Consider the following 15,194-nt stretch of genomic DNA (forward strand, 5'->3'; position numbering starts at 1 on the left):
GATTTACGATCTACTGTTAGAAAAATCAAAGAATTAAACAGTCAAGTAACTGACGTGGAAACGCGGAACATGCCGTGATTTTCATCAATAATTGCATTTCTGATATTTCTATAGTCTATATATACATACATAAGTTTATACATATATAGATGATGGGCTTACATGCAAATTTTTCATCTGCTCACAAGCCCCGGTCAGCGAGCAGTAACAAACTTTACCATACGAGATAGCATGCTGAACAATCGCAACTTGTGTATTTGGCCTGATGTTATCACCCTCTGATACGAAGAGAAAGTTGTTCGACTTGTCAAATATCAAACATCAGCCGTCTTGCCGGCAAATTCCAAAAAACTAGTTTTGCATGAATTTCTCAATAAATTCATATTTCTCGTTTGCAGGGTTACCAAACAAACTTATTTTTTACTGAAATATGTTTTGTAGGGCCACGACTTTTAGGTCAGCCCGCATGCATCAGGTGCTGGAGTTGAGTTTATGTTCCTCCACCGACCAGCCAAAATTAACAAGAAGATGATTTGGAAGGTTTCCTTTCATGCGGTTATAACCGGATTGACCTTTCTATCTCAACCAAGAACCAACAACATAAATAAGGGAGGCATAAAACAAACGGAGAAATTAAAATGGGACAACCCCTGGGCTTAACGACCAAATACATCACGCCATGCAACATTCATAAACACTTCAGTAAGGTTCATCTACAGTGGAGTTATATCAAAGTTCATTATAAACGTTATCGCTGAGTGATTATTTATACCGCACTTTAACATTTGTTCAAATATGTTACATATTCTTTAAACTGGCCGACATTTGCCTAAAATAATTTTAGTTTTTTGCTGCACTGCATTAAAAAAATTATCAAGTTCATGTGAAAATAAGTTTAAGATGGTGCGAAATATATTTATGATCATGCTTGTGAAACATTTGAAAAAAATGAGCTTTAATTTATTAGAGCTCTTCACATTTTTTGAAACAAACTCTAAAATATTTGTAGACAAAATCAGCATAAACATATTCAGAATTGAAATAATTGAATATTTAAATAATCACGTATAAAGTCGTTTCTTAAACAATCGTACGTAATATAAATTTTTGTTTTGTTTGGTTCGCAGAAAATGTTTTCTAGTGAAACCCGCAATTTGCAACGAAGAGGTACGCTGAATGAAGACAGACAGGGCTGACGTACGGGCCGCCTAATTAATTTATCCAACACACCATCTAGAAATAAAATTTACACTTCCTCATATTTCGTCCCATTAAGATTATTGTATCATTATTTTGTTGAGCTTTATCCTTAAAATTTAGTCATTAATCAACGAGTTGATGAAAACTTGGATGCACACATGAACTTATTTGAATTCGTTCAAAATATTAAAAAATTTTCATTTCATTATCCGGTTCGTAAAAGATGTTTTGTAGTCAGGCCCGCAAATAGAATCAGTGGGCTACACTTGCACTAGAGCATCACAAATTAAAGTCACAACGTGAACAACCTGTGCGATTACTTAGCTGTTATGAATAGAAAAAAAATCATCCTCAACGACATCCTCAACGACATCAAGAAGCTGGTGCGGCCCAGTTTATAGCGACACTTGATCTGCAATCCCCGACACCATTGGTGCAACATGTCGTTCAATAAAAACGATGAGCTTCAAACCACATGCATTATAACTTAAACAAACATGCAGCACAAACGCCGAAACATAAAACACACACACAAAACGCACGCACACACACACACACACACATACACACACACACACACACACACACAAACACTCACACACACTAATAACACGTTAACCTTTTTATACACCGATATAAATACCCATTTTTGAAGAACACACTGCTCATGAAAATATCCCGTTGTTTATTGTTATTACTTCAGATGCTAATTTCATAATCTCGCTATAGCTCTTCTTAATGTTTTCATAGTATTGATAATAATGAGCGTTTATTATCGCTTAGGTACTGCATACAAACATGTGTGCCAACCCTACAACATACTATGTATATCACATACCCACTGATGTTCTCATGAGATATATTGTTTTACGTGTTTATGTATGTACATATATCATTATTGAAATAATAATAGCCACGTACGTGTTTGAGTTCTGTATTCATTGAAATAGCCCATAAGCGTGGAAGCACAATGATGTGTATTCATTCGAACAGGTAGAGGGAGTTTTTCAGCCTTGAAATTAATGTTGTATGCATGAAAAAATATATAACATAGACTAATTATTGACGAAATCAATGCAAACAAACTTTATTTACTCACAATTTGTGAAACGTAACTACAGCACATGGCTGTGTTTGGATGTGCTACTTATGCAAACAGCAACACGCGATGCGATGAAGTCCACGCATTGCAGAAGTAGTAGGATTATGATGTATGATGATGTGATTGAGTCATTATGTCGATGCTAGGTAGTGATAAGATGTTGCATGGTGATGTTGTTGTAAGGTTGCATGTTGTGATGTTGCATTATAAGATGTTGGATAATAAAATTTTGGTGTGTGTGCTATTCATTATTATTATTATTATTATTATGATTAAATTCCACAGCACTGTTAACGCTATTTATTTTGATTTATATTTCTCAAGACTTCAAATGATCGCTGCAAAGTAAACGAATAACGAACGCTATCAATATTTTAGAATTTATAAATCAGTGCACCTCAAATGGTTTTAATCTAAACTATATATATATATATATATATATATTTATTTATTTATATTTATGTATTTATATATAATGCGTCCTTAAAAACATACAACATACAAGATGTATGCAGGACCAATCAATAACTCAATTGGATGGTTTAATATTTGCCACAAATGAACTATTCGATGAGTATTTATATAAAGTTGCAACAACACAACAAGCAATTTCAATTACGAAAAGAAATAAAGTGCCATTAAAAATCAATTAATATATTTTTTAGCGATCGTGTCTCATTAAATAGTGAAAGTTATGTGGTGTGGTGTGAAGGGGTATATAACATTCATGATGATGAAAACTGGAAGAGGAGAGAGAGATGCAATGAAGGCCTGATTATTTTTGCGGCCACGTTGAAGAGGTAAGCATGGATGAAGGAGAGGTTGGGAGTCGTTATGTCTGCCATGCAATATTCTGTCTGGCTGGGACTGGAGGATGTTTGCAAGCGTGCATGCTCCATCTTGCACGAGTGTCCCGCTGAATTTTCGGCAGTGTGTGTGTTTGTGTGTAGAGTGTGTTTGTGTGCATGAGTAGTGTTTGTGTGCGTGTGGTGCGTGTGTGTTTATAGTGAGTTATTTTTAGTCTGTTCGTAACTGTGTGCTCTAGCATGATTACAATAACTTTTTTATGAGGAGGGACGATGTTTCACGCATCGATGATGTTTGTGCTTCAAAGGTGGATGTTTGTTCATGTGAGATGCTTGTTGAGTTTGTTCGTGTAAAATGTTCGTTGAGTTTGTTCGTGTAAGATGCAATGTTCTCTCTAAGGATGAATGAGCTGTGTGCCAAAACGAAATTCACTGAGCAAGTATTTCAACAGTCTGAGCAAATTTATGAAGGTCGAAAATTTTTATTCGTAACAAAATACTACCAAATACATAAATAAACACATAAATAAGCATTTGTTTATATATTTATTATAATATATGTACAATTCAGTTGAAAATGTTAAAATTCAAAAGATATACTTTAAAGTAGATATACTAAAAAAATACTTTAAATCAATTTCATTCACTATTTTCCCTCCTGCACTTGTGGCTTTACAGAGTTTATAAACTTCATCAATATCAACTTTCTGGGAGTTTCACGTACTTAGCCATGTCTACAACTGATAGCGTTGAAGCATTCATTGAAATAGCTAACGCGACATTCTCAATAAGAATTTTTACTTGTTCGCTCTTGCTTCGTTGTCTCATTAAGTTCAACCCTCATCTGCCTCTCTGCTCCAGATTCCGTAATCATTTTGCTAATGCTTTTTCCAGATTCAGTTCTTTTCAATTTTGCAATTGACTGCAAATGAGTCTTTTAGATTATAATCTAATTTCCACATTTCAAATTTGTTTCCACTTGAAAATTCATTGCAGGCTTAGGCTTCAAACCAACATCTTCTGAAAAATCAAAATATTTTCTAATTGTACTTGTTTCAAACATTTCGAATCAATTGTGTCAGTTTCGACCATTTCTTTTAACCAGGCTTCTTTGGAACCATTTGCAGCCTTGCTAGCGTTGTCCTTTCATAACAAAAACTAAAATTAGACTGCAAAAACAAACAACTGTTTAATCTGTTTATCCAAAATTTATACAAATCGATTTCATGTTATTATCAAATAAAATATAGCTTTCACATCTCCGACAGAAGTAGACACGATAATGCATGCAACGTGAGATGATTTACGATGTGGCAGCGGTTAATTTGAAAAATTTTGAAAATACGGAAGTTTGGTGGTGTAAAATTGAAAAAACAATTATATAAACTTTTATTTTTACAATATCGGGTTAGTTTGATTTACTGCGTGGAAGGAAAATTAACTGCGCCAGCCTGTTCAAACTACTGCGCAGTCGAACAAGCTTAGAGGGAACATTGGTAAGATGTTTGCTGTGTTTGTTCATGCAAGATGTTTGTCGAGTATGTTTGTGTAAGATGTTCGTTGAGTTTGTTCGTTTAAGATGTTCGTTGAGTTTGTTCATGTAAGATGTTTGTTGAGTTTGCTCCTGTTTTTGTTCGCGTAAGATGTATGTTGTGTTTCATTCTTTGAAGTTTTTTTATGTTTATGACTCCAATAGACGCATAGATTAATAGCGGAGTGGTTTCGGCTTTAGTTTGTTGGCTGGCACCTGAATTTGCATAAACTTTCAAAACTTGTCCATGCACGGCTGAACATCCACATCAGTGCAACAACATCTTTCCAACTTTCAAATATTATCAGCTTCCAACGTAAGCACGCGTGTTGCTTGCTGGTGTAATGTTATTTGTTTTCCATAATTTACGATCGTGGTACGTTAGTTAGATGGAAGATATCAAATTGTACTGGAAAAACTAAATTTTGAAGAGAAAAAGAGAGAGTTTTGATGTAATAAATTGTGAAATGTGAGAAAAATTTTAAGAATTATTTTCCATCAGCAAACCGGGCAGGCAGACCGGAGTAAAATAGCAGAACACACACACACACACACACACACACACACCACACACACACACACACACACACACACACACACAACTAAAACATACAACGACATACAAACAAACACATTATCACGACGCACACATCTACGTTTGGCCCACAGACACACGCACATGCAAATTCAAAAACAAATTTGAAATTATTCGTTGCCAATGATAAATTTGAAAAATTGGCAATTACGTTTTCAAAATGATGAAATGTTAATTTGAATGAAAGAATTATTCATCACAATTTTTTATTGGGTCAAAAACTTTAATTGAAATTAAATTTTCAACAATTGAAAAATTAAATCTCAAGGTCGGTTTGGGCAGGAATAATGACGAACAACGAAAGAAGCGGTGGTGCTTATAACTAACACATGGACAATAAATGGACATTATAGGAGGCCTAGCTAGGGGGTGCTAGGCCCCCCACAATGGAATTATTTGTCGAGGTTAAGAAAAATTTTAATAGAATGCCTATCTCAGATATCCCATATGTAACGTTTGATTATTTTTCATGAATTATACAATTTTAATGGAAAAATTGCCAAAAATATTTAAACAGTGGATAAGACCCCATAAATGTTGCCAACTTTTTTTCAAAAACTGATGTTAATTATTTAGATAATTTAAAAAAACATTGTACAGAAATTACCTTGCTGAACAGTTGTCATTGATAGTTTTGAAATTTAGTTAGTAGTTATTGATAAAGTAGACTCAATTTTCTTCAGGTAAGAAGGGAGGCAGTCTCAATTTTCGGAGCGTAAAAAAGAGGCGTCTACTGTTTCTCATGTTGTTTTCAAATGGTGTTTTTAAAATCCTGCTCCTACTGGTTCTGGTTGATTTTGCTTCCTGGAAATTTTCAAAAACTGTTTTCAAGTGGTCATCTATCTTATCAATCCAATAGGATCTTTTGTATTAACACAGACAAGCTTTGTAACTGTTCATTTCGTAGATATCCAAAAAACGTGTCATAATACATTGGGGGATTTTTAATTAAAAAAAGATTTTTTATAAATTTTTGTGAGTGATAAAAAGTTCTCCTAAATTAGTTTTTGTGGCACGATCGCATATTAAATTGCAGTAAAAAAGTTTTTTAGAGCTAATAATGAATTGATTCAATAAATAATTCCTAATGTAACATTTATTTTGCTCATAACAGTTTTAACCTGATTTTTAAAGTTAAATTTTTGGTTACTGTTATAAGTAGAATAAATGTTACACAGACAAAAATTAATTTAAATATATCTCAAAAGATATATGAATAACAATCAATAATATCAAGACAATGTTAATCATAGTCAATATTCCAACTACATGTTGTCTTAGTTATATTGTGTTAAATGTGTTTGTGGTCAACGTTTAAATTGCAATGCGTCGGTCCACTAGTAGATTGTGTCAAGTATTTTAAAGACGCGTAAAATAAATTTTTTTATATGATTGAACAAATATTTTGACAAAATAAGCAATGATGTTGACTGTTGATTTAAAATTTAGCTCAGATGGAAGAAGTGCTATCCAGGTCCAGTGTAGTTTAGTTGAATAGTTACGCGGTGATCTAGTTAGAATCCTCTCTCTCTCTCTCTCTCTCTCTCTCTCTCTCTCTCTCTCTCTCTCTCTCTCTCTGTCTCTCTCTGCAAAAACTGGGTTTATGTACCTTTTGAACTTTTGCTTGCGCGTACATCAATGTCGCGATTGTGATGTTTTAGCCCTATTGAGCACGTTCGTTTGATAAAATGAAACTTGAAATAAAATATTTTGTTAACCAGATTTTTATGTATAAATAACAAAAATTATATTATTTTATTCAGTTTACTTTGTAGTTATTGTTGTGATAATTTTTTGTTAAATTAATATTGTTAACAGTTTTCGAGATAACTTCAGATAATATGATGTAACGCACTGGACGACCACAATTCATAATAATTTCTCGGTAGGTATTTTTATTACGATTACAATCGCTGTTAAAGATTGACAACGTGAAGGGTAATGGTTTTAATGAATGTCATATTGCTCAGGCGTGCCTCACGTCTCGAGGAGGACAAATGAGATGAGTAAACAGTGGGCAGAGTTTCGCTAAGTTAATTCCGCTCTGCTCATTGTTTACGAGGCTTATCACATCCAATTGCATCCAACATTTTGCAGCAACTTTCAGGTCGGCGCTTTGAAAATGATTTGCATTTTGTAAAACTTTCAAATAAATGAACTTTTGTGATTTTAATTCAAACACTCTAGACCTATTGTGAAACATTTAAAAACTTCATCCGCAAACTTTCAAGGGTAGATAATTGATATTGGCTCTGCGTCGTCATCAGCCACATCATAAAAAGTCAAACAGGAACTGCTCAACAATTAATATCACACTCTGAATCTCCGTTTGTAACGAAGATTTGTTTATGATGATACACTATCATATTATTAATACATTGTTATTATACACGGCTGAAAAATAATAGGAGACACGGTGGTGCTTCTAAATGATCGAATTGAGATTTTCATGTGTATGTTGTTACTCGCAACTTAACCTGCGTTATAACTGTTAGCAGTATTTATTACATATATATAATATGACAAATATACATAAAATATAACCATAAATCTACTGAAGACCAGTTTGCACTTGATCATTGGAACGATGCGAGCAAGCAAAACACTAATTCCCATCATCGCCAGAAAGTCAAATTTTTCAGTAGGTGTGGGTGTAAAATAAAAAGTAATGCAAAAATCCTTTGCACAATATCCGCTCTAACGTTATGAAATATTAGGATCTAATTCAAAAACTTGTTGGTAGCTTTTTATGGTACTTCCTCGTTATGAAAGACAAAAATTTGAATCGTGTTTGTGAGGTTTGAGCAGTGCAAACAAAAAAAAACACTTTAAAACTACACCGGAAATTAATAATTAAAAAAATTGACCAAAAATCATTTTGCAAGTATCATCCAATCGAAATTAATTCCAACTAACCATAGACGAACAGGCAGGAAGGAAGGAAGGAAGGAGGAAGGAGGCCTCTCTTAAACAACTCACGCACGAACTTTTTAAATTATTATTATAATCAAGCCAGGTGGGCAAAATTTTATTATTATTTTTAAAAATTATTATTTTTGTTATAATTATTATATTATAATTATATATGTGTATATATTACTTTATTTACAATATTAAATGACATTTCTAAAATTTTCCAGTTAAAAGCTATGTATGCTACTTAACACCTGAAACCATTTTAATGCTGATGGAAGCGTTTATTTAAATAATATTTAATTCAAGTAATTATTTTAATTCATTTACTTGCGAAAAATCTTAATTATTTGAAAGTCTTTTTAATTAACGGAATGAATAAAAATCTTCTATGTTAAAAGTTAAATACAATTCCATGGACAGCCTTAGTCCATAAATTTCGTTAATACCAGTTCAACAACAAAACTTAATCATTAGTTTAAGAATTCAAAATAATTTTAAACTTAGACTTTTAATCATTTTATACATAAAAATTAGAAACCGCAGCGTGGAAGTTCACCGTGGTGCACTTCAGACCCGCAAGATTTCCCGTCAAAACTCTCCTTATTATCTTCTTTATATGACGCTTCGTGTTGAGCTGCATTCCTCAAAAAGCAAAAAAAGAGATAGACGGTACAGACACAAGTATATTGCATTCATACATATGTACTGTACATATATACATATATACGTACATACATACATACATACATGCATACATACATACATACATACATACATGCATGCATGCATGCATACATACATACATACATGCATACATACATACATACATACATTCAGAACCCAAGTTTTTGATGGGTTCCGGACCGTCCACGGAGCGGGGATTTGTATCGAAACCCGTTCTCAAAAGCTTGAACATTGGAACGATGCGAGCAAGCAAAACACTAAGCTGCTGGATTTGAACCAATCAAATTTTGATAAAGCCAGGATAATGGCTGTAAAAAGTGAGTTGGGATCATCTTGGTTGAAGGCGGTACCAGACTGGACGACTCTTGTGTTCGTGTCAGTTTGGGACTGAGACTCGGTTTACCCATTTTAACCGAGTATGTTTGTTTATGTGGGGCCAATGTTGAACCCCTGGGCTACCATGGTCTTTCGTGTCGATTGGGCCCTGATAGACAGGCTCGACACTCGACCATGAACGACTTTTTGGTCAGGTGCTTTCAGAGGGCAAACATACCCCCAATTAAAGAACCCACGGGTCTTATGGAGGAAGGTAGCCTCAGGCCCGATGGGTATACTATTTCACCATGGGCGCAGGGACGTTCCCTTGCTTGGGATGTTACGTTCCCTCACACCATGGCTGAAAGGTACATTAATCTTACCTCACAGGAGGCAGGTGCCGCTGCCTTAAGAGCCGCAGACTTTAAAAATTCAAAATATGCGGCTCTTGCAGAAAGCAAAATTTTTCAGCCAGTCTGCATTGAGACCTTTGGTCCAACCGATGCTCAGACTCAGAGTTTTCTGAATGAACTCTGTAGCAGGATTGTAGAAGTATCGGGTGACCCATTAAATAAGAGTTATGTAAAGCAATCCTTTTCTATTTTACTTCAAAAATATAATTCTTTCTGTATTTTGGATGGAGCGTTAAAATACCTGTCTGTGCGAAGCGTTTAACATGGATTAAAGCTGAACCCGGATATGATTATTACTTCCCCATAGTTCTAATCAATTATGGGTTCATACATACATACATACATACATACATACATACATACATACATACATACAAACATACATACATACATACATACATACATACATACATACATACATACATACATACATACATACATACATGCATGCATGCATGCATACATACATACATACATACATACATACATACATACATACATACATACATATATACATACATACAAAACAAAACGAAACGAAACAAAATTTTATTTGCTCCATTAAATTAAAAAAGAATTTAATGATAAGAAGCGGGCTGACCATGATAGAGTTCTTATTGGAATTCATCGAGCATGGCCACCGTAACAGAAAATACAAATTATGTTTCTAGTTTTCTATATAAATTATACACCTTTGAATGTAATGGTCCGTGAATAATTCACAAAAATGTTTTACTTTCAGTAATTTCAAGATTATTAATTTCGATTTTGAACGGCTCTTTATAATTTAAATATTTTATTGGTCCGAATACAATCGTTTGAGTTTTGGAGTTGTTAATTGTTAACCTGTTGCTGTTGAACCAAGAAACAACGTGTTTTACGTTATCGTTCGTTTTTTCAATTGTTTCGTTGATGTTTTTTCCGCTACTAAAAATGTTAGTATCATCAGCGAAACAAACATAGTCGAAATAGTCTGTTGCATTTGGAAGGTCGTTGATGAACAAAATAAATAAAAGTGGTCCCAAAATGCTTTCTTGAGGGACACCAACTCCATTTGGCCGTAATGACGAATACTTGTTTTTCCAGCAAACAAACTGTTTCCTTTCTGACAAGTAGCTTTGGAACCATTTCAAAATCACACCCCTTATGTCATAGTGTTCCAGCTTGCTTAATAAAATTGCATGATCGATGCAATCAAAAGCTTTGGAAAGATCAAGCCAAGTTCCAACAACAAAATGTTTTTTTTCCGTGAGATTTCCGATTTTTCTTATTAGTTCTATGATAGCCAGTTCTGTCGAGTATTTTTCACGAAAACCAAACTGATGACTGGAAAGAATGTTATTTTTTTTGTAAATAAGATGTGATTCTTTTATACATTATTTTTTCTATTATTTTAGAGAAAGTTGACAAAAGTGAGATGGGTCGAAAATTTGATGCATCATTGTTTCCAGTTTCTTTTTCTATTGGTATAATTTTTGAAATTTTTAAGCATTGCGGAAACACACCTTCTATAATGGAAAAATTGATGATGTGTTCAAGAATAGTTGCTGTTGAGTTGATTGTTTCTATAATGACTTTTGTTGGAATGTTATCCAGGCCATTGGAAAATTTTGGAATCAACAATTTAGTCGTAGATACATAAACACAAAAAAATGAATTCGAAATCCTGTTGTGAAGATATAATTTCCAATTATTATCAACGTTAAAGGATTTCATCAAATTTGGTGCTAGGTTTACGAATTGTTCATTTAGAAAATTTTCAGGATCTTCTATTAATTGGTCGTTTGAAGTTAATTGAATATTAGAACCGTGTCTACTAGAAATATTTGAAACTTCTTTTATAATTGACCATATTTTTCTAATGTCTTTTTTATTTTGCTCAATTTGTTGAAAATAATATTGACGTTTTGATTTCGTTATCAACTTTGTACAAAATTGACTGAAGCTTTTGAATTTTTCATATTTTTCCTGAACAGGATTTTTCAGAAACATTTTGTATAAATATATTTTTTTGTTGATCATTATTTTAATATCTTTTGATATCCATGGTTTTTTTTCATCAAAAGTTTTTTCTTCTTCAGTGATTGTATTAAACACGCATCATAGAAACAGGACTGAAAAATTTTGATAAATCTTTCAAAAGCCATATCAACATTTACACACCCGAAGACATGGCTCCAATCTGATGACAGTAGATGTTCATTTTAATTTTAATTGAGAAAGAAAACTTGTTGATCGATTTACATTCGTTATTGGTTTTTGTTGAATGCTTAGCACAATCTGATTCCCGTATGCACACAAAAACTGGTAAATGATCAGACAAATCACAAGCAATTGCTCCACGGAGAAAACTGATATGATTTGTTTTTAAAAATATATTGTTGAGTAGTGACTGTTTGAGGACGGAGATTCTAGTTGGTACGTGAACGGTTTGCACCAGACCATATGAAATCATTAACTGTTTTAGTTTTGTTTTGTCACTAGAGCCAACTGAATCAAAGCAATCAATATTGAAATCACCAGTGATGAATAGCGATTTATTTTCTGAACTTATAAAAGTTATTGCTTCTTCTAAGTGGCAAAAATATTTATCTAAATTGTAAGATGGAGATCGATACATTATAATTATAATTTTATTTTTTTCAGGTTTTTGGTGACAAATTTCTAGGACCAATGTTTCAAAATCAAGCGGAAGTTTTTTATTGATTTCATCACGAACCTTGCAGTTTAACCTATCTGACACTAGCAGCGACACCACCTCCCAATTTGTGTTGTCAATTTTTGCAAAAAAAATTATATCCTCTTAAGTTTACTAAATTATGGTTTTCACTACGCTACCAAGTTTCTGATATAGCAATAACATCAAAAAAAACATCCAATTGATCAATAAAATCTTCTAGTTCTGACAATTTATTGATGAGACTTCTTATATTTAGATGAATCAAATTAAAATTTATACTACTGTTAATGTTATTATTTTTACTATAATTTGCATACGTTGATTTAAAATTGTTTATACATGAATGAAAATTACACATTAATTTAAATTTATTTTGAATTTCATTGTAGTTATCAGTTTCATCTTCATCATCATCATCATCATCTAGGATATTTAGCTTATCCATCTTTCTTTGTTTTTTCAACAGTAACTTGAGCTTTTTTATTAAATTGCCACTCGCGCACTATAATGTGTTGCGGCAATATCGCTGGGTCCTTTATTTTTTTAACGTCATTTCTATCAATGCAAACTCTGAACATAGAGGACTCTATATCATCTTTAGTTTTATCATCCGAATAGTTGACTGTGTTGTTATCAATACTATTTTCAGATGCTATCGATTTTTTCTTAAACTGTTTAACGACTGGATAGCATGATAAAAGTCTAATTCCGTTAGTAGTCAGATATTCTTCGACATCATTTCTGTGGCATTTGCTAATGTTGCTTAGACAGAAAACAGGTTTTTTAATTAACTCCTTGTCTGCCTTTAATTTACCGTTATCTAGAATTTTTTGTCCAATAATTCTAACCGGTTTTTTCTCAACTGTCTTAGAGTCAGCTACCTTGTTGGTTGATAGTTTTGGTTTGTTGTCTGCTTTTGTGTTGTTGCTGAGCTGTTGAGATTTCTTTCGTTTATTAACAAGCAAGAATGGCCGAACATCATTGCCAATTGGACTGTCATATGCATCCAACCATAGTGGTTTATTGACTAGTTCTTCAGTGGCATTAATTTCTAAATTTTTATTCATGTCAGCATTATGAACGTCAACTACTAATTTATTTTCAACAGTATCAACAAGTTTTTCCAACTTAACGGTATTAATGTTGTTATTTTCAGTAGCTTCTATAAATTTATTTATTTCAACAACATTATTTTTTCTTATTGAAACAGCTTCGACTAGTTTATTAAACTGCATCTGTTGGTTGTGCAACATTTCAATTAGTTCACCTTCAATTATTTGAAAGTTTATCGTTAACAAACTTTCGACCTTTGGAACTTTATTTAAGTTAGAACTCACAAATATTGAACACTTTTCCCAATATTTATTCTCTTTTAAATATTTCATTATGAAAATACATTCAAACAATTTCTCTCTTTTCCTATTCCCGCGAGGCTGAAACTTCTCAATTTTTTCTATTTTCAAACTAAATAATTCGTTTTTCAGAGCTTTAATAGCATTATCAATATCTTCAAAACTGTAAAATTTAACAATATTATTTACAAACGAGTCGTTTTCACTTAAACACCAATTATTTTCAAGAAAATATAAAACTTCATTGTTTACAAGCGACCTCGCCATGTTGAAAAAGTGTTACATACATACATACATACATACATACATACATACATACATACATACATACATACATACATACATACATACATACATACATACATACATACATACATACATACATACATACATTCTTTTGATATTCTGGTATTCTTTTACATGACTTTTCCGACCATTTTCCTATTTTCGCTTTATGTCCAAATCATTGTTTCCCCATTCCAACAGCTCCAATTAAACTTCGTAGAAATCTCTGTCCTGATTCTCTTAGGAAAATCAACCTCCAACTTTCTGTCCAAGACTGGTCATCTGTCACTACTCAAGATAATATTAATACATGCTGCTCTACGTTTTATGCCATTCTTTTCTATATTCTGGACTCCGTTTCCCCTCTGCTTCCAGTCAATTATATTTATAAAAAAACGTGGGTCAACAAACACATCATCCATTTATCCAAAATTAAACATAAACTCTACATCAAAAGCCTTAAAATTCCGTCGCAGTGCAACATTTCTGCTTATAAAAGGTATCGTAATTTCTTCACCCGGATTAAAAGAAAGACTGAGCGTGATTTCTACATTCACCGCTTCGATAAAATTCATGATTCTAAATCACAGTGGAACTTGATCAAAGAAGCTTTAAATACTAGATATTCTTCTCCACAAATATCAAAACTCATCATCAACAATAATAAGGTACAAAACAAACTTGAAATATGTAAACACTTTAACGAACACTTCATAAACATCAGCAACGAACTTCTCTCTAACCTACCTTCAGTTGATACAGATCCTTTGTCCCACATGTCACCGCCTAATTCTCACTCTATTTGCTTCCATCCGATTACTCGCTCCGAGCTGCTAACATTAGCTGGCAAGTTGAAAAACAAGAAATCTTATTCAGATGATGGATTAAATATGTTTCTTGTAAAAAACATAATATCCAATATAACAGTACCCCTTCTACATATTTTCAACTTATCTCTTAGTTCAGGAATTTTTCCGGACTGCTTTAAAACCTCGAAAGTTATTCCCATATTTAAAAAAGGAGATAATGCCGACATTAATAACTACAGGCCGATTTCTCTACTGTCTCCGTTGTCAAAATTACTAGAAAAAGCAGTTTATGTCAGACTATTTTCTTTCTTTGAAGTACATAAAATTATTTGCAACAACCAATATGGTTTTCGCCCTAGCCACTCAACGGAACTTGCTCTACTCGATTATGTCCATCACATCCTCTCCAAACTCAATGACAAAAAACTCTCAGTTGGTTTGTTTTTAGACCTTTCGAAAGCATTTGACGTTATTAATCACAGCATCTTACTTGATAAATTAAGTTG

At 33.0% G+C, this 15,194-nt stretch overlaps 3 protein-coding genes across 3 annotated transcripts; 1 reads left to right on the forward strand and 2 right to left on the reverse strand.

The window, feature by feature from the left end:
- Positions 1-3,027: 3,027 nt before the first annotated feature.
- On the reverse strand, positions 3,028-4,200 carry HELRODRAFT_160964 (hypothetical protein; the record flags this gene model as incomplete). The annotated part of the gene is made up of 3 exons (XM_009020957.1): positions 3,028-3,218; positions 3,910-4,030; positions 4,159-4,200. 3 exons carry the CDS (start codon positions 4,198-4,200, stop codon positions 3,028-3,030), a joined length of 354 nt encoding a protein of 117 aa, XP_009019205.1.
- Positions 4,201-7,821: 3,621 nt separating this feature from the next.
- On the forward strand, positions 7,822-9,824 carry HELRODRAFT_160965 (hypothetical protein; the record flags this gene model as incomplete). Its single annotated transcript, XM_009020958.1, has 2 exons — positions 7,822-7,879; positions 9,178-9,824. The coding sequence occupies 2 exons, from the start codon at positions 7,822-7,824 to the stop codon at positions 9,822-9,824; spliced, it is 705 nt and encodes a 234-aa protein (XP_009019206.1).
- Positions 9,825-12,679: 2,855 nt separating this feature from the next.
- On the reverse strand, positions 12,680-13,861 carry HELRODRAFT_160966 (hypothetical protein; the record flags this gene model as incomplete). The annotated part of the gene is made up of 1 exon (XM_009020959.1): positions 12,680-13,861. One exon carries the CDS (start codon positions 13,859-13,861, stop codon positions 12,680-12,682), a length of 1,182 nt encoding a protein of 393 aa, XP_009019207.1.
- Between the last annotated feature and the right edge of the window lie 1,333 nt (positions 13,862-15,194).

Source organism: Helobdella robusta (assembly GCF_000326865.2).
Source record: "Helobdella robusta unplaced genomic scaffold HELROscaffold_3, whole genome shotgun sequence".
Classification (NCBI taxonomy): Eukaryota; Metazoa; Annelida; class Clitellata; order Rhynchobdellida; family Glossiphoniidae; genus Helobdella; species Helobdella robusta.